Source organism: Emys orbicularis, chromosome 1 (genome assembly GCF_028017835.1).
Source record: "Emys orbicularis isolate rEmyOrb1 chromosome 1, rEmyOrb1.hap1, whole genome shotgun sequence".
In the NCBI taxonomy this organism is placed as follows: Eukaryota; Metazoa; Chordata; order Testudines; family Emydidae; genus Emys; species Emys orbicularis.
In genome coordinates, this window is record NC_088683.1 from 136540736 (window position 1) to 136565259 (window position 24524).

General features: G+C 44.4%; 1 protein-coding gene across 1 annotated transcript in view; it reads right to left on the minus strand.

The window, feature by feature from the left end:
• LOC135883765 (potassium voltage-gated channel subfamily KQT member 1-like) overlaps positions 1-24524 on the minus strand; it is a 522644-nt gene that overhangs the window by 41015 nt on the left and 457105 nt on the right. Inside the window, exon 19 of the mRNA XM_065411048.1 lies at positions 1187-1202. Coding sequence (XP_065267120.1) covers positions 1187-1202 — 16 coding nt within the window. The remainder of the gene's footprint in view (positions 1-1186; positions 1203-24524) is intronic.

Here is a 24524-nt window from a genome sequence, read left to right on the forward strand (position 1 = left end):
CAAATTTATTTGGGCATAAGCTTTCGTGGGCTAAAACCCACTTCATCGGAAGGAAGAGAACACGAAAAAATGGGGGGTGCCTACCAACTCTAATGAGACTAATGAGACTAATGAATTAAGGTGGGCTATTATCAGCAGGAGGAAAAAAAAACTTTTGTAGTGATAATCAGGATGGCCCATTTCAAACAGTTGACAAGAAGGTGTGAGTAACAGTAGGGGGAAAATTAGCATGGGGAAATAGTTTTTACTTTGTGTAATGACCCATCCACTCCCGGTCTTTATTCAAGCCTAATTTAATGGTGTCCAGTTTGCAAATTAACTCCAGTTCTTCAGTTGGAGTCTGTTTTGGAAGTTTTTTTGTTGAAGAATTGCGATTTTTAGGTCTGTAAAAGTGACCAGGGAGGTTGAAGTGTTCTCCTACTGGTTTTTAAATGTTATAATTCTTGACGTCTGATTTGTGTCCATTTATTCTTTTGCGTAGAGACTGTCCGCTTTGGCCAATGTACATGGCAGAGGGGCATTGCTGGCACATGATGGCATATATCACATTGGTAGATGTGCAGGTGAACGAGCTTCTAATGGTGTGGCTGATGTGATTAGGTCCTATGATGGTGTCCCTTGAATTTTTATTACAGCTGATTTAAAATTAGAATTTATATCCCACAGGGTTTATGATATTTCTGCATTTGTTTTCATCTCAATTTGGGATAAAAAAAAAATCTAAAATTTAACATTCAACTGCCCAGTGCCCTCAATCATCCCTATGGATTGGGCTTCCTGGCCAGACTAATTCTCCCATGATGCATCACAGCCACCTGACTCCCATGTTGCATCATGGGAGATATAATCTGGCCAAAGAGCCCACCCCATAAGAAACCATGGGGTCATGAAACACCCAAACTATGACTCCCATGACACATCATAGCACCTTGGCAGATGCACTTTAATGTCAAACTGACTCAAAATAAAAACATTTGGTGCAGTTTAACAACAACAACTGAGGTTTATAGAAGTAAATGATACCCACAAAATATTTTTACATATTCACATTGGGAATTATCAGGATAATAGAAATAGCTATGAATACAAAAGCCTTAAGGCCTTAGGGTTTTTTAAACTAGACGATGATCGTAACTTTTCATCTGCAATCAAATGTGCTTCTAAATAGTTATGCTCACAACTGCACTGATTTAGATGTCTAACTGCCTGATTTGCTGTAGTTAAGCATGTAATCATTTCAGCGATGTTGGAGGCCACTTTTGAAAACCTAGGTACAAAGGTATATTTAAATATTGGGGCACCATTTTATGCTGACATATTTTTACAGTCTGTTATCTGACAATGGAGTTCTTGTAACTTTCATTCTCAATGTTTCTAACAAAAAAATTATGAAAGGTGGCACACTTGGAAACAGAAGTTCTCTGTTTATCCACCGAATGCGCATCTACCGGTGGTGGGCAACCTGCGGCCCGTCAGGGTAATCCACTGGCTGGCCACCAGACCATTTGTTTACATTTGCACGGCCGCCCACAGCTCCCAGTGGCTGTGGTTTGCCATTTCTGGCCAATGGGAGCTGTGGGAAAAGGCGGCCAGGCCTGCACCGCTTCCCGCAGTTCCCATTCACCAGGAATGGTGAACCGCGGCCACTGGGTGCTGCGGGTGGCCATGCAAATGTAAACAAACAGTCTGATGGCCCGCCAGAGGATTACCCTGATGGGCCGCGTGCAGCCCATGGGCCGTAGGTTGCCCACCACTGGTAAAGACTGTTCCCAATAATACCCAAAGTCCTCACAATAGTGACATGGTTTGGGGTTGCATTACAAACGCAAAACTCATAAACCTGTAAGCCTGGGCCAAGTTTCCAACAAGTCTGACCTGATGCATCTTCTTGCTTAGAAATTACGCAAAATCTGAGGGTTGGCATGGTTTTGATGCAAAACCACTTGAAACACAGCAGTTTCAAATGAGTTTACAGTGAACCCCCGCTATACCGCGATGTTTGGGGTCCAAAAAATTTCATCGCGCTAAATGCCGGGTCGCAGTATAGCAGGGTTTCAAGCCCGTCAGTGGTCCCCAAGGCAGTGCATTGATGTGCGCCGCCTAGTGCCCCTAGTGCCCAGCAGGGGAGAGAAGCTGTGGCCCCGCGCCTGCCGGGGACAGTGAGTACCGGCAGCCCTGCTGTTCTCAGTCCCGGGCAGGTGTGGGGCCACGGCTTCTCTCCGGCTTCAAGAGGAGCCGCGGCCCCGCACCTGCTGGGGACAGAGAGCTCCAGGGCTGCAGGTGCCGGTGCTCTCTATCCCCGGCAGGCACGGAGCTGCGGCTCCTCTCCAGCTTCAAGAGGAGCTGCGGCCCCGCGCCTGCCGGGGACAGAGAGCACCGGCACCCACAGCCCTGTTGTTCTCTGTCCCCGGCAGGCGCGGGGCCACGGCTCCTCTCCGGCTTCAAGAGGAGCCGCGGCCCCGCACCTGCCAGGGACAGAAAGCACCGGCACCTGCAGCCCTGGAGCTCTCTGTCCCTGGCAGGCACGGGGCCGCGGCTTCTCTCCAAGCCGGAGAGGAGCCGCGGCCCTGCACCTGCCCGGGACAGAGAGCACCGGCGCCCGCAGCCCTGGAGCTCTCTGTCCCCGGCAGGCGCGGGGCCGCGGCTCCTCTTGAAGCCGGAGAGGAGCCGTGGCCCTGCGCCTGCCGGGGACAGAGAACAACAGGGCTGTGGGCGCCGGTGCTCTCTGTACCCGGCAGGCACGGGGCCGCAGCTTCTCTCCCCTGCCTGGCACTAGGCGGGGGCACATCAATGTCCCGGCAGCCATCATGGCGTTGGGGACCACTGGTACAGTACATACAGTACTGTATTACTGTGTGTCTTAAAGGGGGGCCAAATTGTGATCACGTTATATGCAATTTCGTGTTACGGCGGGGCGCCTTATTGCGGGGTTTGACTGTACTTTGAAAATTTGAGTGTGCTCAAACCTGAAACTCAAAGCAAAGCTCGGGGCAGGAGATGTAAACTAAAGCAGGTAGAAATAACAGAAAACATTCACATAACACCCTGTTAATCGGTGTTAATTAGCTTCATCTGACTCAAACAGGCCAGAAAATGGGAAATAGATAGTATCTTTTGAGCAATACCTACATGGCCTGGATTTAAGACAGTGACAGAACTGAAAGTTTCTCTCTTCCATTACCAGCCCTCTCAACCATGAAGCCCCGTATTTAAAAATTGTAAGAGCCGTACCATCCTAAACTGATGTTATCCTAGCTTTAATATTTCTCTGCTTCTATCAGTCACAACATAAAGAATTTCTCAAGCCTCATACAGCAACTGTAAAGGAGGTCAAGAACATTTTCTTCAACACCAAACCATCTTTGAAGATGGGATCAGCAGAACTGATACAAGTGATTAACAATCTGATGGAATCCAGCCTGTCTTTGTGTGGAAATGGAATTGATAACATCATTGATTTGATCCAGACTAGTTTTCTTCATGGGAGTAGATCCAGGTCAGCGGCTGACAAATGCAAAGTTTTCTCTGGTTCAAATTCAACCAGTCTTGGTCAACGAAGTTTAGAGGTGCAAGGAGAGCTTTGTGCTGTGAATTGGACCTGTATTCTTCTACAGTTGGTGAAATCTAAACAAGGAGGTGTTGGTTCATTATCAGGGGAGATGGTCATAGAATCATAGAAGATTAGGGTTGAAAGAGACCTCAGGAGGTCATCTAGTCCAACCCCCTGCTCAAAGCAGGACCAATCCCAAATAAATCATCCCAGCCAGGGCTTTGTCAAGCCGGGCCTTAAAAACTTCTAAGGATGGAGATTCCACCACCTCCCTAGGTAACCCATTCCAGTGCTTCACCACCCTTCTAGTGAAATAGTTTTTCCTAATATCCAACCTAGACCTCCTCCACTGCAACTTGAGACCATTGGTCCTTGTTCTGTCATCTGCCACCACTGAGAAAAGCCTAGCTTCATCTTCTTTGGAATCCCGCTTCAGGTAGTTGAAGGCTGCTATCAAATCCCTTCTCACTCTTCTCTTCTGCAAACTAAATAAGCCCAGTTGCCTCAGCCTCTCCTCATAAGTCATGTGCCCCAGCCCTCTAATCATTTTAATTGCCCTCCGCTGGACTCTCTCCAATTTGTCCACATCCTTTCTGTAGTGGGGGGCCCAAAACTGGACACAGTACTCCAGACGTGGCCTCACCAGTGTCAAATAGAGGAGAATAATCACGTCCCATGATCTGCTGGCAATGCCCCTACTTATACAGCCCAAAATGCCGTTAGCATTCTTGGCAACAAGGGCACACAGTTGACTCATATCCAGCTTCTCATCCACTGTAATCCCCAGGTCCTTTTCTGTAGAACTGCCACTTAGCCAGTCGGTCCTCAGCCTGTGGCAGTGCATGGGATTCTTCTGTCCTAAGTGCAGGACTCTGCACTTGTCTTTGTTGAACCTCATTCGATTTCTTTTAGCCCAATCCTCCAATTTGTCTAGGTCACTCTGGACCCTATCCCTACCCTCCAGCATATCTACCTCTCCCCGCAGCTTAGTGCCATCCATGAACTTGCTGCGGGTGCAATCCATCCCATCATCCAGATCATTAATGAAGATGTTGAACAAAACCGGCTCCAGGACAGACCCTTGGGACATTCTGCTTGATACCGGCTGCCAACTAGACATTGAGCTGTTGATCACTACCTGTTGAGCCTGACGATCTAGCCAGCTTTTTATCCACTTATCCAATCCATACTTTTTAAACTTGCTGGCAAGAATACTGTGGGAGACAGTATCAAAAGCTTTGCTAAAGTCAAGATATATCACGTCCACTGCTTTCCCCATATCCACATAGCCAGTTATCTCATCATAGAAGACAATCAGGTTGGTCAGGCATGACTTGCCCTTGGTGAATCCATGTTGACTATTCCTAATCACCTTCCTCTTCTCCAAGTGCTTCAAAATGGATTCCTTAAGAACCTGCTCCATGATTTTTTTCCCCAGGGACTGAGGTAAGGCTGACCTGTCTGTTTCCCTGGATTCTTCTTCTTTCATTTTTAAAAGACGGGCTCTATATTTGCCTTTTTCCAATTGTCCAGGACCTCCCCCGATCACCATGAGTTTTCAAAGATAATGGCCAATGGCTCTGCAATCACATCAGCCAACTCCTTCAGCACCCTCAGATGCATTAGATCCTGCCCCATGGAGTTGTGCATATCCAGTTTTTCTAAATAGTCCTTAACCTGTTCTTTCACCTGCTCACCTCCTCCCCATACTGTGCTGCCCAGTGCGGCAGTCTGGGAGCTGACCTTGTCTGTGAAGACCAAGGCAAAAAAAGTATCTAGTACTTCAGCTTTTTCCACATCATCTGTCACTAGGTTGCCTCCCCCATTCAGTAAGGGTCCCACACTTTCCCTTACCTTCTTTTTGTTGCTAACATACCTGTAGAAACCCTTCTTGTTACCCTTCACATCCTTGCTAGCTGCAACTCCAGTTGTGCTTTGGCCTTCCTGATTAACCCCTGCATGCTCCAGCAATATTTTTATACTCCTCCCTAGTCATCTGTCCAAGTTTCCACTTCTTATAAGCTTCCTTTTTGTGTTGAAGCTCACCGAAGATTTTTCTGTTAAGCCAAGCTGGTCGCTTGCCATATTTGCTATTCTTTCTGCACATCGGGATGGTTTGTTCCTGTGCCCTCAGTAAGGCTTCTTGAAAATACAGCCAGCTCTCCTGGACTCCTTTCTCCCTCATATTAGCCTCCTAGGGGATCCTGCCCACAAGTTCCCTGAGGGAGTCAAAGTCTGCTTTTCTGAAATCCAGGGTCCGTATTCTGCTGCTCTCCTTTCTTCCTTTTGTCAGGATCCTGAACTTGACCATCTCATGGTCACTGCTGCCCAGGTTGACATCCACTTCTACTTCCCCTACCAATTCTTCCCTGTTTGTGAGCAGCAGGTCAAGAGGAGCATGGCCCCTAGTTGGTTCCTCCAGCACTTGCACCAGGAAGTTTTCCTCAACACTCTCCAAAAACTTCCTGGATTGTCTGTGCACTGCTGTGTTGCTCTCACAGCAGATGTCAGGGTGATTGAAGTCCCCCACAAGAACCAGGGCCTGCGATCTGGAAACTTCTGTTAGTTGTCTGAAGAAAGCCTTGTCTACCTCATCCTCCTAGTCTGGTGGTCTATAGCAGACATCACCCTTGTTGCTCTCACCTCTAAATTTAACCCAAAGACTCTCTACAGGCTTTTCTCCAGTTTCATACTGGAGCTCTGAGCAATCATATTGCTCTCTTACATACAGTGCAACTCCTCCACCTTTTCTCCCCCACCTGTCCTTCCTGAACAGTTTATACCCATCCAAGACAGTGCTCTAGTCATGTGAGTTACCCCACCAAGTCTCTGTTATTCCAATCATATCGTAGTTCCTTGACTGTGCCAGGACTTCCAATTCTTCCTGTTTGTTTCCCAGGGGTCTTGCGTCCGTGTACAGGCACCTAAGATAACTTGCCGACTGCTCTACTTTCTCAGTATGAATTGGGAGTCAGTTGCCAGCATCTCTCAAACAGAGTGAGGAACTAACTTCAAATATACAATTTAGCGGCTACATTCTGGAAATGTGCAAAATGGCCTTTCAAAGCAGGTGTTCATATATACCTTTAAGGCAGCATTAACATGTGATCATTTTATGGCTGGCACTACCCTCCTATACCGTTGTACTGCAAAGATCATTCTTGGCAGAAGCAATAATAATCTGCATAGTATATATGTATAGGGGCTACTGACACCCCATGGGAAATGGAAATTTTTAACACTGAGGATAATTAAACATTGGAACAGATTGCTCACGTAATGTGATAAACCCTCCATCATTTGGGGTCATTAAAATCAGGATTGGATGCCTCTCTGAAAGATAGATTCCGTTTAACCCTAAGTTGCTGGGCTAGATGTAGGAATCACTGTGCAGAATTTCAGGGCCTGCATTATGTAAGAGCCAAGAGGTCAGACTAGATCCCATAACAGTCTCTTTTGGCCTTAAAAATCTATTAAACCACAACGGGTATGTCTAAACTGGAGGTGGGAAGTCGAATTTCCTGCTCAAGGAGACATACGTGCGCTACTTCTGATTAAGCGAGAATGCTAACAATAGAAGTGTAAATGTGGCAGCGTGAGCGGTGATAGGGGCTAGCCTCGAGTAGTGCCTCGTGTCTTGGATGAGATCGTACTTCAGGCCGCTAGTCCCTCCCGCCACTTGTGCCAGTGCTGCTACTTTTCTGTTTTTATTGTGCTAGAGCGATCACAGCTAGCAGGAGTATTGTCTCCTTGAGCTGGAAACTGCACCCAAAGTGTATGCAAAGAAACATAGGTGCACACATCTGACTTATAGGCCCTACTCTGGAATGTCTCTCTAAGGCACCTACTATGAAAGGCTTCAGAAAAAATGCAGAGAATAGGATGTCGAGTTCTGTCCTGTACTGTTCCGGCCAGATTTTGGCCCTAGATTGCACGTTTAACGTGACTATGATATAGCGCACATTAAGTAACCAATTAAAAATCCTTTTGCATTGTTGAGATATTGAGAATGAACAGTAGCAGATTTTTTAAAAGAGCGTTGCATTGTTTTTAAAATGCCTTAGGGCTCAGCTCAGTTTGGAACTGTCAAAGCATTCAAAATCAAATCTGAAACCACACTGTCCCACTCACATCCTGAAAGTTGGCTTTCTAATGTTAATGCTTATAAAGCACTACTTTCAGGAACAAACATTTTCTGAATGAGACATAAGAGAGATTTGTACAACCTAAGACCTAATTACAATTAATGAAGGTCCCAGTCCTGAAAACACATACGTGTGTAACTTTAGGCCCATGAGTAGTCTCACTGAATTCATCTGGGGCTACTCATATGCAAAGTTAAGCATGCCAATAAGAGCTTGTCAACACTACAAGTGCTTTGCTGGTATAGCTATACCAGTATAGTTATGCCATAAGAGCCAGAAAACAGAGGAATTTTTCTGGTGGCATAGCTACAGCATCTCCGAAATGACAAAAGCTAAACTGACAGAAGTACTTTTCTGTTGGCATAGCTGCATCTACACTGGGGGGCATAACTCTGTCAGCTAGGAAGAGTGATTTTTTTCACACTCATAGCTGACATCATTATGCTGGCATTACTTTGTAGTGTAGACTAAGCCATAGTGTTTATAGGATTTGGTCTCAAGCTTGTAATTAAATGATGTATCAGGGAAAGTCCTTCAATCACTCAGCTTTAGTATGGACTGAAAAATGACTGAAGATAGGACCAATGTTGTCAACATGATGCAAAAGTTACTCTGTCATGTCTTAGCTTTTTTCCATGGTCCCGGTCTTGTAGTAGCCCTTACTCAGGCAAAACTTCCATTTTGAACAAGTAATGATGGCAAAATAGGGCCCTCATGTGACAACAGGCAGCTACCATTAACCAACAAAATTAACAGTATCAAACTGACTTGACTAGGTTCCAGTTAATAGTCACAACTAATTGGTCTGTACTGTATAACATTCTAGTCATGAGAAAGCTGGAAAGATTGAAGATATATTATACACAAATCTATATATGAGTGTTTCATGTATCTATGAATCAAGATTAATTGGATTTTCTGACTAGGATACAAATTAACCACTTTTAGTAAACAATCGTATATAAATTCTGTATATGTGTTAACTGTGGGTATCAATATGGAAAAATACAAACCTGCTTTATACAGCCTAAATTATTTCAATAGCAGTTTAGCTACAGTTTGAATACCATGAAAAAGACTAATTTAAGGTCAAGAGTAATTTAGTTTTGACTGACTTGGCAATCCTTTCTTCTCCAGGTCATGTAAGTGTTGAGTAAATTATAAACCTGTAATTCTATCCTGAGGTTAAGGGACTTCAGGATTTATTTGATATATTGGTCTCCTGGAAAGTTCTTCCAAGGCTAATACTCTTTAAACTGTGTTTATGAGTTGACTGCATTAATAACTAATAGAGTTATATGGTATTAGCAACTGTGAGGTTAACCCTTTCAAAGAACAATATACTGAGGAACCGTATTTTTCACGGAAAGAAAAGTAGCTTGCCAAAAGGAAAAATACTGTACATTTCTACAAGCAGCCAAGTTTGTAGAGACTAAGCTAAATAAAAATAACATGAATGAACAAACATCCAGAGAGTTGATTTCAGGAATAAAATCAGAACTGAACAAGAAAAATCTCGAAAAGACTGGGGTCATTGCAACAAACACATTATTTTGATTCTGGAAAGAATAAAAGCATGATCTGACACAAAGTGCCTCATCCTGAAAATATGTATGTTATTTATGGCATTTTGATTCACACCAGGAGATGTTTGCCCTGGACAATGCATTTCTTGGGTATTACTTGGACTGTCACAGAATCCATACCAAAAATGCTAACTTTGCTGTATGCTTTATGTTTACTCCTGCATGGCTGAAAATTCAGCAGTTGGTTCAATTACTGAATGATCAATAATCACTCTGAGGTTGACAAAATGTCAGCATCAGAATCAAACAAGAACAGCTTTTGCTGCAATGTACTGAAGAGTTTGATTTAGACATAGAGTGGGAACCAAGCTACAAAATAATACCATCCTATCTTGGAAAATAACTGAACATAGGAGCAGGCCCAAAGTTAATGGGAGTCTTTCCACTGACTTCAGTGGGCTTTCAATCAGGTCCATAATAAGTATTTTAAAAATAAAAAAGGCCAAAACTAAGACAAGCTCCTCTGAGCTCCACCCCGTTGCTATTTGCTATAGAAGGCAACAGAGTGGGATGGATTTGCAGAAGAAACGGTATGCCAAGCTGCAGACTCTACTGTGTAATGCACAGAAAACCAAATAAATGCAATCATCGTTTGATATTCTATACCTGCAGGTTATTTATTAACTGTCTCCTTGGTTGTATATATGTTTTTATTTCTGTTTATCAACACCACAAAACAAAATTTCCCTTTGTTAAGATTCATTAGCTCAATTTTGAGTGAAAGATACTTTCATAAAGACATTGTAAAAACATCACCCTGGCCATTTTAAACTATAGTTACTATACAGTGAATGTACATGGCATTGTATATTTTCTATAAAAACACTATATTTTTAACTTCCCTGGGACCATGTATATAAATATTTGTACATGAAATTATGAGATAGGCTTTGAAATTTATGCCATACATTTCTGTTAATGTTTTAAAAATATTTTCCCAAGCAAATAAAATTGCAGTAAAATATTTTAGTACAGATCAGTCAAAGGTTCTTACAACTTTATCTTCCTAAAAATAATATTCAAGCTATAAAACAGAGTTTCATTTCAGATTTATAAAAGGTAAATTTACCCAGCTTGATTTGATTAATACCACGTAGCTGAACATTTTTTAAACACTGAGGTTTAAGGTGAAATAAAGTCAAGATGTAGGCATTTTTCTTTTCTTACATGTAAGATTTAGTTTTGTTTTGGAGTAACTTACACTGTTAGGGGTAAATTGTTTAAGCAATACATAGGGAGTTATGTGCGCTGATCCTATCGGCATTAGCAATAATGAGACCAGGGTGTGTTGCCTCACACACAGAGCTTTGAATATACAAATTGTTAATAAATTTGACTCCTCATGAAACAGTTTGAAAATTAATACTTTAGTAAGCAGTGATGTGTGGGCCAAGATATATTTTCAAATGTGCTCCTTTGGGTGTCCCACCCCTTTAATCACCATACGCGTTACCCAACCAGCTCAACAGCCATCTGGCTACTCCCTATGGCTTACCACCCACAGTGGACTCCTCCTGGGTGGCTAATTTAAGAGAACTATTCAGTGCTACCATTCCTAGTCACACAAAAGTCCCTTTGACATCAGTAGTTTTGCCTAGGTAAGGAAGGAGTATGGAGTACTGAATAGCCCCCAGTCACATACACAATATAAAGCGGTTTTCCTAGACAGTGAGCCTGGGGCAAACCTTCATGAAAGATTGTTTTTTCTCCCTTTACACTTCTCTGTGCCCCCACCACATGTCCTGTGATTGAATGTACCCGAATCACACCTTTCTCCTACCCAGCTCACAGCCAGCGGTAACTCACACCCAACTTACCAAGTCACAACCACTCAACGTATCCTACACCTCACTTCACATCCTTTCATTCCCCCTCACAAAGCCCAGCCCCAACTTACACTAAGGTATGCTCCCCACTCTACTTATCCCATACATGACTCCCACTTCCCATGCCCCATACCTGCTTACAGCTGTTTCACATCACCCAATGTGCCCCCACATAAAATAGACAATGAAGGGAAGAAAGTGAGCCAGACAGCATCCATTTTTCATGACATATCCCTCTCATTGCAGCTCTGCTTTTAGCAAAACTGGTCACAATTATCATCTGTACCTGTATCCCCCGCCCTGTATCCCCCGTTGGTGCAAGGTGCAGGGGCCAATGGGAGACCTAATGCTGAGACCATGGCCTATTTTCAGTTGCTTCTAACTTTTCCATATTTTAACCATTTGCACTGAAATTATCCATATTGGGTATCTGCCTCAGGCTGGACTTTTTGAAAAATTTCAGCCAGACTGGTTCAATCATTTCCAAGAATGAGGCTGACTTTTCCTTTGAGAAGATTTAGTACCCCTGTGCTTTGGAGCAGGTACTTGAAATATGGCCAGGGAGTGGCCCTCGTGTTCGAGTGTGCTTTGTGCCATCCCAGTGAAAACCCACCCAAACTGGGTGTAGGGTTACCAATTTTCTACTCATACAAAACCGAACACCTTTGCCCCACCCCCTGCCTCCTCCGAGGCCCCACCTCTGCTCTGGCCCGTCTCCAAGGCCCCGTCCCCCGCTCACTCCATCCCCACTCCTTCCGTCGCTCGCTCTCCCAACACTCACTCACTCACTCATTTTCACCAGGCTGGCTCAGGGGGTTGGGGTTTGGGAGGGGGTGAGGGCTCCGGCTGGGGGTGCAGACTCCAGGGTGGGGCCAGAAATGAGGAGTCCAGCGTGCAGGAGGGAGCTCTTGGCTGAGGCAATGGGTTGGGATGCGGGAGGGGGTAAGGGCTCTGGCTGGGGGTGTGGGCTCTGGGGTGGGGCCAGTGATGAGGGATTTGGGGGGCAGAAGGGGGCTCTGAGCTGGGGCAAGGGGTTGGGGTGAGGGCTCTGGCTGGGTGAGCAGGCTGTGGTGTGGGGCTGGGGATGAGGGATTTGGGGTGCAGGAGGGGGCTCCAGTCAGGGGCTGAGGGGTTCGGAGTGCAGGAGGGGGCTCCGGGCTGGGGCAGGGGTGTGGGGGCTCTGGGCTGGGGGTGTGGGCTCTAGGGTGGGGCTGGGAATGAGGAGTTTGGGGTACAGAGGGGGCTCTGGTCTGGGGCCAAGGGGTTTGGGGTGGAAGAGGGGGATCAGGGGTCCAGGCTCCGGGCAGCGCTTACCTCAAGCAGCTCCTGGAAGCAGCGGCATGTCCCCCTTTCGGCTCCTATGTGAAGGTGCGGTCAGGCAGCTCTGCGCACTGCCCTGTCTGCAGGCACCACTCCTGCAACTCCAATTGGCCATGGTTCCCGGCCAATGGGAGCTGCAGAGATGGGGCTTGGGGCAGGGGCAGTGTGCAAAGCCCCCTGGCTGCCCCTATGCATAGGAGCTGGAGGGGGGACATGTCGCTGCTTCTGGGAACCGCGTAGAGCCACAGCAGGCAGGGAGCCTGCCTTAGCCCTGTTATGCCAGGGTCCCTTTTCGACTGGGCATTCCAGTCAAAAACCGGACACCTGGCAACCCTAACTGGGTGGGATTATGGAACTTTGAAAGAATGTGGTTTGCACACGCCCAGTAAAGACTTGCTAGAATGTAACAGGTAAAGACTCCAAACTCACTGAGCATGCTCCAGCCCCTCACAGCTCCTACGTATGACCAGACTGTGCTTGTGCCATGCCCAATGGAATAACTGAGCATGCTGTAGCAGAGGGCTGCAAGGGTGACATTGGACTCTCCCTGTAATTACTGCTTCCGGCTGCTCCAGGCCAGAACCAGAACTGAAAGCAGGGAGCCTGCCTCTTCTATGCTCTCAGTGATATCCTCCCCACACACTGCTGGCACCCAGGCAGCTTGGAGGAGGAATTTGCCTGACTTCAATGCAGAGGGGACAAGAGCCAGATCAGGGAGAGGGAAAGAAGTAGACTGGGACAAGGAGTCTGGTGATACTGGGATTGGAAGAGACAAGGACTGGGAGCTGTGGGGAGGGGAGTGACTATGGTTAGACAAGTAGAGTGAGACTAGGAGCCAGCAGGGATGAGGGGAGGCTGGGATTTGTTGGGCAAAAAGATTTGGATTGGGGTCTGGGGAAGGCGGGAAGACTGGGAATGGGAGCCAGTGAGAGAAATGGGGTGGAACTGGGAGCCAGTCAGTGGAAGGCTGAACACTGAGATTGGACGAGGAGCTGGAGGGAAGGGGGGAATCTGCAATGGGGAACCAGTAGGGGGAGCAAAGGGGGCAAGCGTTGGGGAGACAGACCTGACAAGGAGCCAGTGTGCCAGGGGAGAAATTGACTGGCTGGGCAAAGAATCTGGGACAAGGAGCCAGGGTGGTGGAGATTAGGACAAACTGTCGGGAAGGGAGTGGGTCTGGGGTGGGGAGACAGAATGGATGAAGAGCCCGGGGAGGCATACTGAGGCTGGGAGCTGGCAAGGGAAATAGAAGGAGGGGAGACTGGGAGCCAGTGCAGGTGAAAAATGGGGGTGGGAGGGAATGGCAACAGATGAACTGAGGAGCCAGGAGGGGAAAACTAGGACTAGTTGCACAAACAGGCTAGGACTTGGATGAGAAGCCTTGGGGTAGAGACTTGGACTGCGCAGGTGATGAGAACGCGATGGGGGTAAGGAAGAGATGGGGCAGAAGGGGTCAATCTTGGGAGAAGACAGGCAGAAGGTTCTAGAGCACGCTCCCCTCCAAAGCCTGGAATGAAACCCAATATTCCAGAGTCTCACCATTCCTCTGCTGTCAGCAAATATCTGTAAAACCCATGGGGCAAAGTGTGTCTCATCATTCTCCAGTACTGGTCCACATAATCAAATAACAATATTAATAATAACTGCAGTGCAGGCAAACAGGCCAGGCATAGTTGTTGCAGAAAAGAAGGCAAATCAGACCAAGTTAATGGATATTGCCATACCAGCAGCCAGACACATTAAAAAAAAAAAGGAGAAGAAGAAGAGAAAATGTGAAGGATGAAGAACTCTGTCACAAAGTGGAACAATTATGGAAACCTACAACAAAGATGATCCCAGTAATTATTGGAGCACTTGGAGTGATCTCCAAGAGTATGAATGAGCAGCTCAAGGACACGTTAGGAGTGGAAGACATCATCCATCAATAGGGTTGCCAAGGGATGTCCCCCTTTTTTCCCCTCATCCTCTGTACAACAAGATCGGCAGTTGCTGAGTGCTGCAAAAAGCAGCAAGAAATACCCCAGGCGAACGTAGGTGACTGCTACTTATTGATTATTATTAATGCTAAGGATGATAATGGCAATAAATAAATAAATAAAATAAAATAATAAATATTGAGAGGAGGGATGAGATGGAAGTGCTAAGACAATCTACTATTCCTATTATTCTGTCAGCTCAAGTTGCAGGTGTCTGTGTGGTGGATCTAAAGGTTCTAACCCTGCTGATGAGTGGGGGTGTCAATGTGATGCCACTTAATGGAATTTTTGTTTTTTCAGTTTGCTTTTTTTTATAGTTAGGAAATTATGCGCAAGAAGGCCAAGTTAAAAGAACATTACTAGAGTTGCAAAGTCAAGCACTGAGAGTCAGGAAATGTCAGCATGAAGATTGCGTATACAACCTTAATTTGGCCATATTGTGAGTATGCATTATGATACAGTCTTTAATTACATAGTCACATTTCTATTTTTTTTCCAAAGGAACTCAGGCTCATTTGATGCACAGGATGAACCATGATGAATCAGGGTTGGGATGAAGGAGGTCATTGTCTGTAGGACCCCAGCCTCATTTGTTGCAAAAGTTGGAAGGTGTGTAGTGAATGAGACAGAGGATGGGTTACAGAAAGAGAAAGGAGGGTCTCATGGTGAAGGCAGTTGAATACTGCCCTGGAGAATTGGATTGTATCCCTGCCTCTGCCACAGAGTTTCTGTGTGATGCTGGGCAAGTCGCATAAACCAATGTTTTCATTGGTTGTCACTAACTGTGTGTTCCCTCATTTTCTGGGGGCCTGACTTTAGAATCTTGGTCTTTGCAAAAGTGCTGAGCACTCACAGCTGCAGCTGAAGTGAATGGAAGTTGTGCTCTGAACATAGAAAGTGCTTTGTAAGGCTAAGTACTTTGAAAAATCAGGACCACACATCTCAAATTGGGCACCCAAATCAGTAGAAATTTTTGACCTTAATCTCTGTCATCTCCCCTTCTGTAAAATGGGGATAACAACTCCTCCCTCATAATGGTGTTCTGAAGATAAATTAATATCTGTGACACACTCAGATACTATGCTGATGAGCATCCTAAGGAAATTTCCAATTCTGTCTTCAGAGCAGGGTTTGAACAGCGTGCAAGAAATAAGGCCTGGGGCCACACATTGAACAATGAGGAAAAAATAAAATACTGAATAGGTGCCCAATTAGCAAGCACTGTCCATCTTATACACTGAATGAGGCAGGGGAATCTGTGGAAAAAGTAATATGTTTCAATTGTATTCAATTGAATTCAATTCAATTCAGATTGTGTCAATGTATAGACACAAAGAGGACAAATTAAAGCTTGCAAAAGCATTTCCTATCTTAAGAATGCTTGATTTTGCAACCTTAACAATGTTCTTTCTTTTAATGTATTTTGGGGGGAGGGGAGGGTAAAGGAGCAGTGCAAATACTTTGGTAAAATTGACTGTCCATCTAAGGACAAATCTCTGTGTGTGACAAATCTCTGTTCTCTGATGTGATGCCACTGGATATGCAGCTCGAAATCACATTAACTATTTTGCTGCTATACCTTATTGCAAGCTCACATCTAATTTGCTTTCACATCGATTTTGCCCACTCCTGTATCAACTGTGGTCTTTGCCAGCATTACTGCTTTCCAAGTACTTCCATCATGGAGGGTTAGATACATCTTCCTTTGGAGCTCATTTATTATGCTCTTCCCTAGACTGACCCATCTGAGATCACTAATGAAATGACACATAGGCTCACCCATTGGAAAACACACCCACCACCGTCACTGTCCTAGGGAAAAAGGATTATGTAATAATATGTATTTTTCAAAGCAATCAATACTTGTGGTTTTTAAACCACCTCATTTTCTTTTTTGAGGGGGTGGGAAGTGAACTTAATTCACGGTCAGATTTCAATCTAAAATATATTCAAACACTAGCTACTGAACCATATTCAGTATAGAACCAACTCGTGCAATAGCAGCTCCACAAACTATAATTATTTGTTGCTACAAAATCATTTTCATGAATTAACCTCTCATTCCCAATCCATCTCCAGGAGGCCACAACCATTACAGCTTTCATGTAAAGAAAATATAGGTCAGTAATATAGCATCACAGTAGGGAAGCTATAGTTACTTCATTGACTTAGAATCTGGGTCACTGCACATAATTATACAACCATCAAAATAATTGTAACCCAATGGCCAAATAGACTAACTATTCTTACAATCCACAAAAAAGATTGAGGGGAAGAGGAAAAAATTAACTTCCCCGGGGAAGAGCTAATGAAGATGGGAAACTGAAATGCCTAAAGATGGACTAGTTTAGAATCCTGTATATTGGGTCTAAACCATTGATATGATATTTCTACATAAGTCATTGGATGCTGAGGATGCTGGGTAAGGCCAATTAAATTCAGAGCTACATATATATTTAATGTGGTGAACTTCCATTCATGAGGGAAAATTCATATATTATAAATGCAATCTATGTGCTTATTTGAATCTCAAACTGACTATTCAGTCAAAGACCTGTATAGCTTCTGGTGACCGTACTCTTTTGGTCCTATTTGGCTGGAAGGAACAAAACCAAACCAAACCCACTCATCCAAGGAGGCAAAGCAAAAATAAAGCAATTACAAAAGAAGCCACACAGAATTGTAGATAGGAAAAAAAAAAGAAAGAAAAGGAAATTCAATAAAAAAAGGCCATCCATTAATGCAACACTATGGTAGAGATTTTAGACCTAAAAAATTTGGATAATTCAATATTGGTGTTCCCAGAACAATATGCAAATTAAGCATATTGCACATAGATGACTCACAGCTTGTAGGATCAGATCCCAATAGTAAGTAGAGAGGGGTCTGCCTCCTAGTTTGGAATCCAGATCTAAACTTAAACTTTCCTAAACAGTAGGGGCCAGATCCAGAGTTCTAGTTTAAGACTGAAGTAAGACATAAAAGCTAACAGTGTCATGAAAAATGCGAAGAGTTATAGTTGCTGTAGAAACCTTACCCCTGAATCTCCTGACTTTTGTGCATTTGGCTTCTTGATGATAATGTTTCACTAAAGTAGTGTTTGTATTGAATATATTTTCTTTTCTCTCTCTCTCTTTTTTTTTTTGAGACATTTGCATGAAAACGGAATCTTTGTCTCTGAAGATTCCATCTCCTCCTGCTGCCCATTCCCCACCTGAAGCCATAATCCTCTGTTTGTGACAGCACAAATGGCTATTGTGGATATGATTAAGGGCTTCAGGTGGGGAACGGATACCAGGGTAAGACGAACTCTTTAGAAACAAAGATCCTGTTTTCATGCAAAATTCCTTAGTAATATAGAATGAAGGAAGAAAACAGCAAATATGTCACAGAGGCTGAAGTGATTCTAAATAGCATGCTTTTCAAAGATTTCCTGAGGATATCGGCTGTTTATAAACGAGACTGCCTGTCCAATAACATCCCATAAATCAACTAGCAGGGGTGACGGCTATTATTAAGTGATGTTTCCAACACCCACTATGTCTATGTCAGACTTATTGAATTAATACATTAATATAGCACCTGTTGCAAGCCCATTCAAGAAAAACAATACAAAATATTTTTCAAAACCCTAAAGAATAAAAACAAAAAAACAAAAACAACAGGCAAATGCAGTATAGATACCAGAAGAAAGAAGTGCAGAGTCAGTAGCTCCTTTAAACTACCAGAGAGTTAAGGATACAATTAAGAAGGATCACAACACTGCAGAGAACCTAAATTACTTATTTGCATCAGTCTGCACGACAGGGGAGGAGATATCTACTCTTTGCAGGTAATAAGGATGAGGCCCTGTCAAAGATAGAGGTGTTAGAAGATTTGGTGTTGAAAGCAATAGATAATGTAAACTGTACCAGGATCGGCCAAATGTTCATAAGGAACTTAAGAATGAAATGGCTGAGCTGCTAACAGAAATACAGAATCTCTCAATATCAGCTAATTTGCCAGAGGACTGGAGGGTAACAAATGTTGTACCTAGCATTAAAAAGGTGCTAGTAGTGGGACTTGCAGACCAGTGAGCCTTACTACAGTAACGGGTAAATTAGTTGAAAAAACATTAAATATAGAACAACCTAGATGCATATGATATGAAAGGAACAACCCAGCATGATCTCAGTAGAGAAAATCGATTACTCACCATCATATTAGGATTCTTTTGGGGGAGAGGGGTCGACAAAATAGTTGATAAAGGAGAATTTTATAGATAGATAGATTAGATATAGATATACACACATATATATAGAGATATACACACACACACACACACACACTTTTTAACAGCTCTTGATAAAGTTCCTCCCAAAGAGTTACAGTAGTCATGGGAAGAGAGACAAAGTTTTGTCCAGAATTAGAAGCTGGCTGAGGGAGAAGACAAAGGGGAGGAAGAAATTGACTATTTTCAGCACACAAAGTGGCTAACAGATTACTCCAGTGATACCTGCTAGGGATGGTATTATTTAGTACATTTATTAATGATCCGGAAGAGGAAAGTCAACAGTGAGGTAGAAGAATTTCTGGGTGATCTAACATAATTGAGGCTAGTCAAATCTGGAGAGGATTATAAGGAACTTCAGAAGGCCATAAAGTCAGGTAATATACAGCATCATGCATGGCTCTAGTTAGTGCTGTAAGTCACACACTTTCCGGTGCATCACAATTAGAGGATTCATCAAAAATAAGATTAAAGGTAAAGAAAAATAATAATCTACCAACAGCTTTCTAAGCAATCAAAAATAATGAATATTCATGTCTAAACTCTCAATTAATGCAAGGATTTAAGGGAAAAGAGAATGCAGCAGCACTGCTGTAATACTGACTGGAAATCGTGTGACTGATATTGTTAGTATAAAACTATTATTAGTAAAAAAACATGGTAACAAAAGCAAAACCTCCACCTGGATGAAGCCTGGAATTTTCCATCTGATTCGCAGTCTAATCACTCCTTTTACAGTTTGTAAACATAAATATACAAGAGCAGGAACTGGCTTTATTGCAAGCCACCAGCAATCTAGTGAAAGATTTGAGTAAGCACAATTAGGGATTATAAATTAAACATTTAAGGGAGGAATATTTATGAGGGCCACAACAGTGCTGCAGTTAGCAAATAAGGCACTGAACTGGGACTCAAAAGACCTGGGTTCTATTCCCAGTTCAGCTGCTGGCCTGCTGGGTGACCTCAGGCAAATAACTTTGCTGCCCAATGCTTCTGCTTCCCATCTGATCCTTTGTCTCGTCTTTTTAGACAGTAAACTCATGGGGCAAGGACTGTCTCATACTATATGTTTGTACAGTGCCTACCATAATGGGTCCATGATCTTGGTTGAGATCTCTAGGTACTACGGTATTACAAATATTAATATATCCAGATTAGGCAAATAGCACTGGGATTAGATTTATTCATGAAGACCATTGGTGGGCAGTTTATGTTCATTAAAGCAGCTAATTTTAATGCATATTTAAAATAGTAATACACAAGCAACAACAAGAAAATACATGGATGAGACTATACAAGTTTTTCATACTTGCCAACCTTTGAATCCTTTAACCAGGGACAACTTGCCTTTTAACCCCATGAAATCAGACTAGACTACAACAGATTTTTGAAGGGGCAGAACAGGAAAAAAAAGGTAAATATGTTTCTGCAAAACACGGATGGTAGGCATGTATGTATAATGACACCCACATCCCCTGCATGAGTCATCAGTGGAGTTTGAACGTTGGAACCTTCATAGACATATAATAGACCTCTACCACTTGAGTTATAGAAGTAACTCTACTGGTTGGCTATTAGTGGACCAACCACTACAGGAGGATGCAGCGCACACTGCTAGGGGGTTACTTCTTAACAGTGATGACCTTGGGGATCATGGTGATGGGAAAATGTGCTGACTGCTCCTATAAAGAAGTGATTTTCCTTAGACAATTAGATGTGTGGCGCTGTCCTCCCAGCCAAAGAAAGAGGACTACATTGACAATCAGAAAATAAAAAAAAGAGGCTATAAATTGTTGGGATTACCAAAGTGAAAGATCGAGATCACTTCTGGGCTCATTATGAGAGCCAATAGCTGGCTGATTAAATCAGATTCGTGTCAGAAAGAAGAGATACGTAATAGATTCATAGATTTTAAGATGAGAAGGAACAATTAGATCATCAAGTCTGAAGTAAAGCACATTGGAAACCATAATCCTAATTATACATACAAAAAGATGAGGTCTAAATTAGCTCTTACCACTCAAGGAAGAGTCATTGTGGATAGTTTTCTGAAAACACCAGCTCAATGTAAAGTGGCAATCAAAAAAGCTAATAGAATGTCAGGAACTGCTAAGAAAGGGATAGATAACAAAACAGAAAATATCATAAGGCCACTACATAAAGCCATGGTATGCCCTGTGTGCAGTTTTGTTTGCCCCATCTCAAAAAAGATTTATTAGAATTGGAAAAGATACAGAGAAGGGCAACAAAAATGATTAGGGATATGGAACAACTTCCATATGAAGAGAGATTAAAAAGACAAACAGTTCAGGTTGGAAAAGAGATGACTAAGTGGGGGGGAGGGGAGATCTGACAGAGGTTTATAAAATCATGAATAATATGGAGAAAATGAATAAGGAAGTGTTATTTACCCCTTCACATAAATTGGTGAAACAGGAGTCACCCAATGAAATTAATAGGCAGCAGATTAAAAACAAAACTTCTTCACACAAAGCACAGTCAACCTGCGGGATGTTGCCATGGGATGTTGTGAAGGTCAAAAGTATAGCTGGGTTCAAAAAAGAATTAGATAAAATTCATGGAGGATAGGTCCATCAATGGCTATTAGCCAAGATGGTGAGGGATGCAACTCCATGCTCTGGGTCTCCTTAAGCCTCTGACTGCCAGATGCTGGAACTGGACAACAAGGGATGGATCACGTGATAATTGCCCTGTTCTGTTCATTCCCTGTGAAGCATCTGGAATTGACCACTGTCATGAGACAGGATATTGGGCTAGAGATGGACCATTGGTCTGACCCAGTTTGTGTTGTGTTCTTATGTTCCCACATGCATGCACCCTGAATCCCTGCTCCTGCCCAGCACTAACAACCAACCCCTCTTTGTTCTGTACAGGTGTCCCTTGACCAACTAAGGCAAATCCCAAACTGTTGCTACAGTCTGAGGTTGTTACTACCTGATATTATTGAAACAGACCCCAATAGGTCTTTGCCATTTAAATGTGCCTGAAAACCAGGCGGAAAGAGATCTAAATGGAATTACAGGCACAACTGATTTTGCCTATAAAATCAAAGGCTGCTATTCAAAATCAGGCCCTGTATCTATATCTAAATATAGAGGGGTAGATTCTAAGTTAAGCCCAGCAAGAAGAGGGGAGATACTAAGGAGTTCTCTGCCTGCCCCTTATCCCTCAAGTCCCGGGACTAGTTCTGCACTGATCTGGTCCCTGGTATAATTTAGAACACCCTTGGATCTCTTCTACACCCAGCTATTAATGGCTTCCCAAGGGCCTTTCCAGCAGCCAAGGATTGCTGGAGGGCAAGGGCATTCTGGTCAAGTCCCCTTTTCCCCTGGAATACCCCTACAGTGGAGGCCAGGTTAGGGGTGGCACAAAGCTGGATTTATGCTATCTAATAATGCCCTTCTCCTGGAGAAACCTGATCCACTGGATTTTTGCCTGCTTTGTGCCAGAGACTGGTGCTAAGCATATTTTACAGAGCCAGGATCTGGCCCAAAGACTATATAAAGACAGAGACAGGATTTGTTTTATTAACCACAATACTATTTCCCCTTTTAAAAAGGTTTATGGCACTTTGCAATTATGTTAAAAATCACACATTAATATTCTTTAGACAATAGAAAGGAATGTGAGTGGACGCGTGGAATGTAACATATCTCTGGTTTCTAAGACTATTAGGGGCTTTATCTGTTTACAGAGTTCTGCATAACTTCAGATTAAAATAACTACAATACAGAGGAAGTGTAATTTGGAATTCCTTAGAGACTTCTACAACTGCATGAGGAAGTTTACGTTCTTTGCTAGGTTCAAGTCTAAAATCTTTCGGGGGGAAAATGAAAAAAAAATTGTTTGCTTTGTATTTTATTTCCTTATACCTAGTTATTTGTTTTATGCTGCTATTTTGTCTGTATTTATACAAGTCAGCACCACAGGCCTACATTCAATGCATGTTTTACCACTGAAAGATCCCTTAGTATAAATATTTTTTTCCATAGGCTTAATCTATTATTAATATCTGCTATTTAGGCCTGATTTTTTTTAGATCAGATTAGAAAACAATCAAGAATAGCACACAACAAAATATAGTAGATGAACATAGACCTCTTGTTTTCTGTTGAAAAACACCGAATACCTGCTTGACACTGACAGTTGAAGATGCAAAGTTAAAGTCAGTCTCTGCTCCAAGAATTTGCAATCTAAGGCCCTGATCCTGCATTGAGTACCATATGGACAGTCCCCTGTATTTCTGGACACCATGAAATCCACCCACACTAGGGTTGCCAACTTTCTAATCCCACAAAACAGCACCCTAGCCCTGCCCCTTTCCCGAGGCCATGCCCTCTGCCCCGACCCTTCCCCGAAGCCCTGCTCCCCCTCACTACATTCCCCCTCCCTCGGTGGCTCACTCTCCCCCACCCTCACTCACTTTCACTGGGCTGGGGCAGGGGGTTGGGGTGCGGGAGGGCTCTAAATGGGGGTGCAGGCTCCGGGATGGGGCCAGAAATGAGGGGTTCAGAGTGCAGGAGGGGACTCCGAGCTGGGGCAGGGGGTTGGGGTGCGGGATGGGGTGAGGGCTCTGGCTGGGGGTGTGAGCTTTGGTGTGGGGCTAGGAATGAGGGGTTCAGGGTGCAGGAGGGAACTGCGGGTTGAGGCAGGGGGTTGGGTGCAGGGAGGGGGAGGGCTCTGTCTGGGGGTGCGGGCTCTAGGGTGGGGCTGGGGATGAGGGGTTTGGGGTGCACCAGAGGGATCCCAGCTGGGGGGTGGGGCAGAGGGGTTCAGGATGTGTGGGGGGCTCTGGGCTGGGGCAGGAGGTTGGGGTGCAGGGGGATGAAGGCTCTGTCTGGAGGGGCAGGCTCTGGGGTGGGGCCAGGGATGAGGGATTTGGGATGCAGGAGGGGGCTCTGGGTTTGGAGGGGCTCAGGGATGGAGCAGGGGGTTGGGGCAGCTCCCTGTCAGCGGTGTAGTGGGGTGGGGGGCTAAGGCAGGCTTCCTGCCTGTCCTGGCACCGCAGACTGCGCTGTGTCCCGAAAGTGGCCAGCAACAGGTCCGGCTCCTAGGCGGAGGTGTGGCAGGTGGCTCTGCATGCTGCTCTCGCCTGCAGGCACCGCACCCTGCAGCTCCCATTGGCTGTGCCTCCCAGCCAATGGGAGTGCGGAGCTGGTGCTCAGGGCAGGGGCAGTGCGCGGAGTCCTGTGCCCCTCCCCCCGCCTAGTAGCTGGACCTGCTGCTGGCTGCTTCCGGGGTGCAGCGGAGAGCCAAGACAGCTAGGGACTAGCCTGCCTTAGCTCCGCAGCACCGCTGACTGGACTTTTAATGACCCGGTCAGCACTAGCCGTCAGGGTCCCTTTTCGACCGGGTGTTCCGGTCGAAAACCAGACACCTGGTCACCCTAACCCACACAGATCTGATTACAAGACTGGGGCCTAAAAGGCAGTCATAGTAAAGTCAGTATTGCATTGGGAAGCTAAGAGGTGGGAATTACCGTAACTTACTTTGGATTTTGTTACTGTTATAATTATTGTTACAGACTAACAACTTGTTGGCATCCTGGATGCTCATCGAATAGAGCAGAATGCACCACAATCATTTGATTCATCCAATAAACCAGAGGTTCTCAATCTCTCTCTTTCTGAGGCTCCCCCAAACATACTATAAAAAACGCACTTCCCACTTGTGCCACAATAACTGATTTTCTGCATATAAAAGCCAGGGTTGGTGTTAGGGGGTAGCAAGCAGGGCAATTGTCTGGGGCCCCATGCCACAAAGCTACATTGCTCAGGCTTCAGCTCCAGCTCCATGTGACGGGGCTCAGGGACCTGGACTTCAGCCCCTT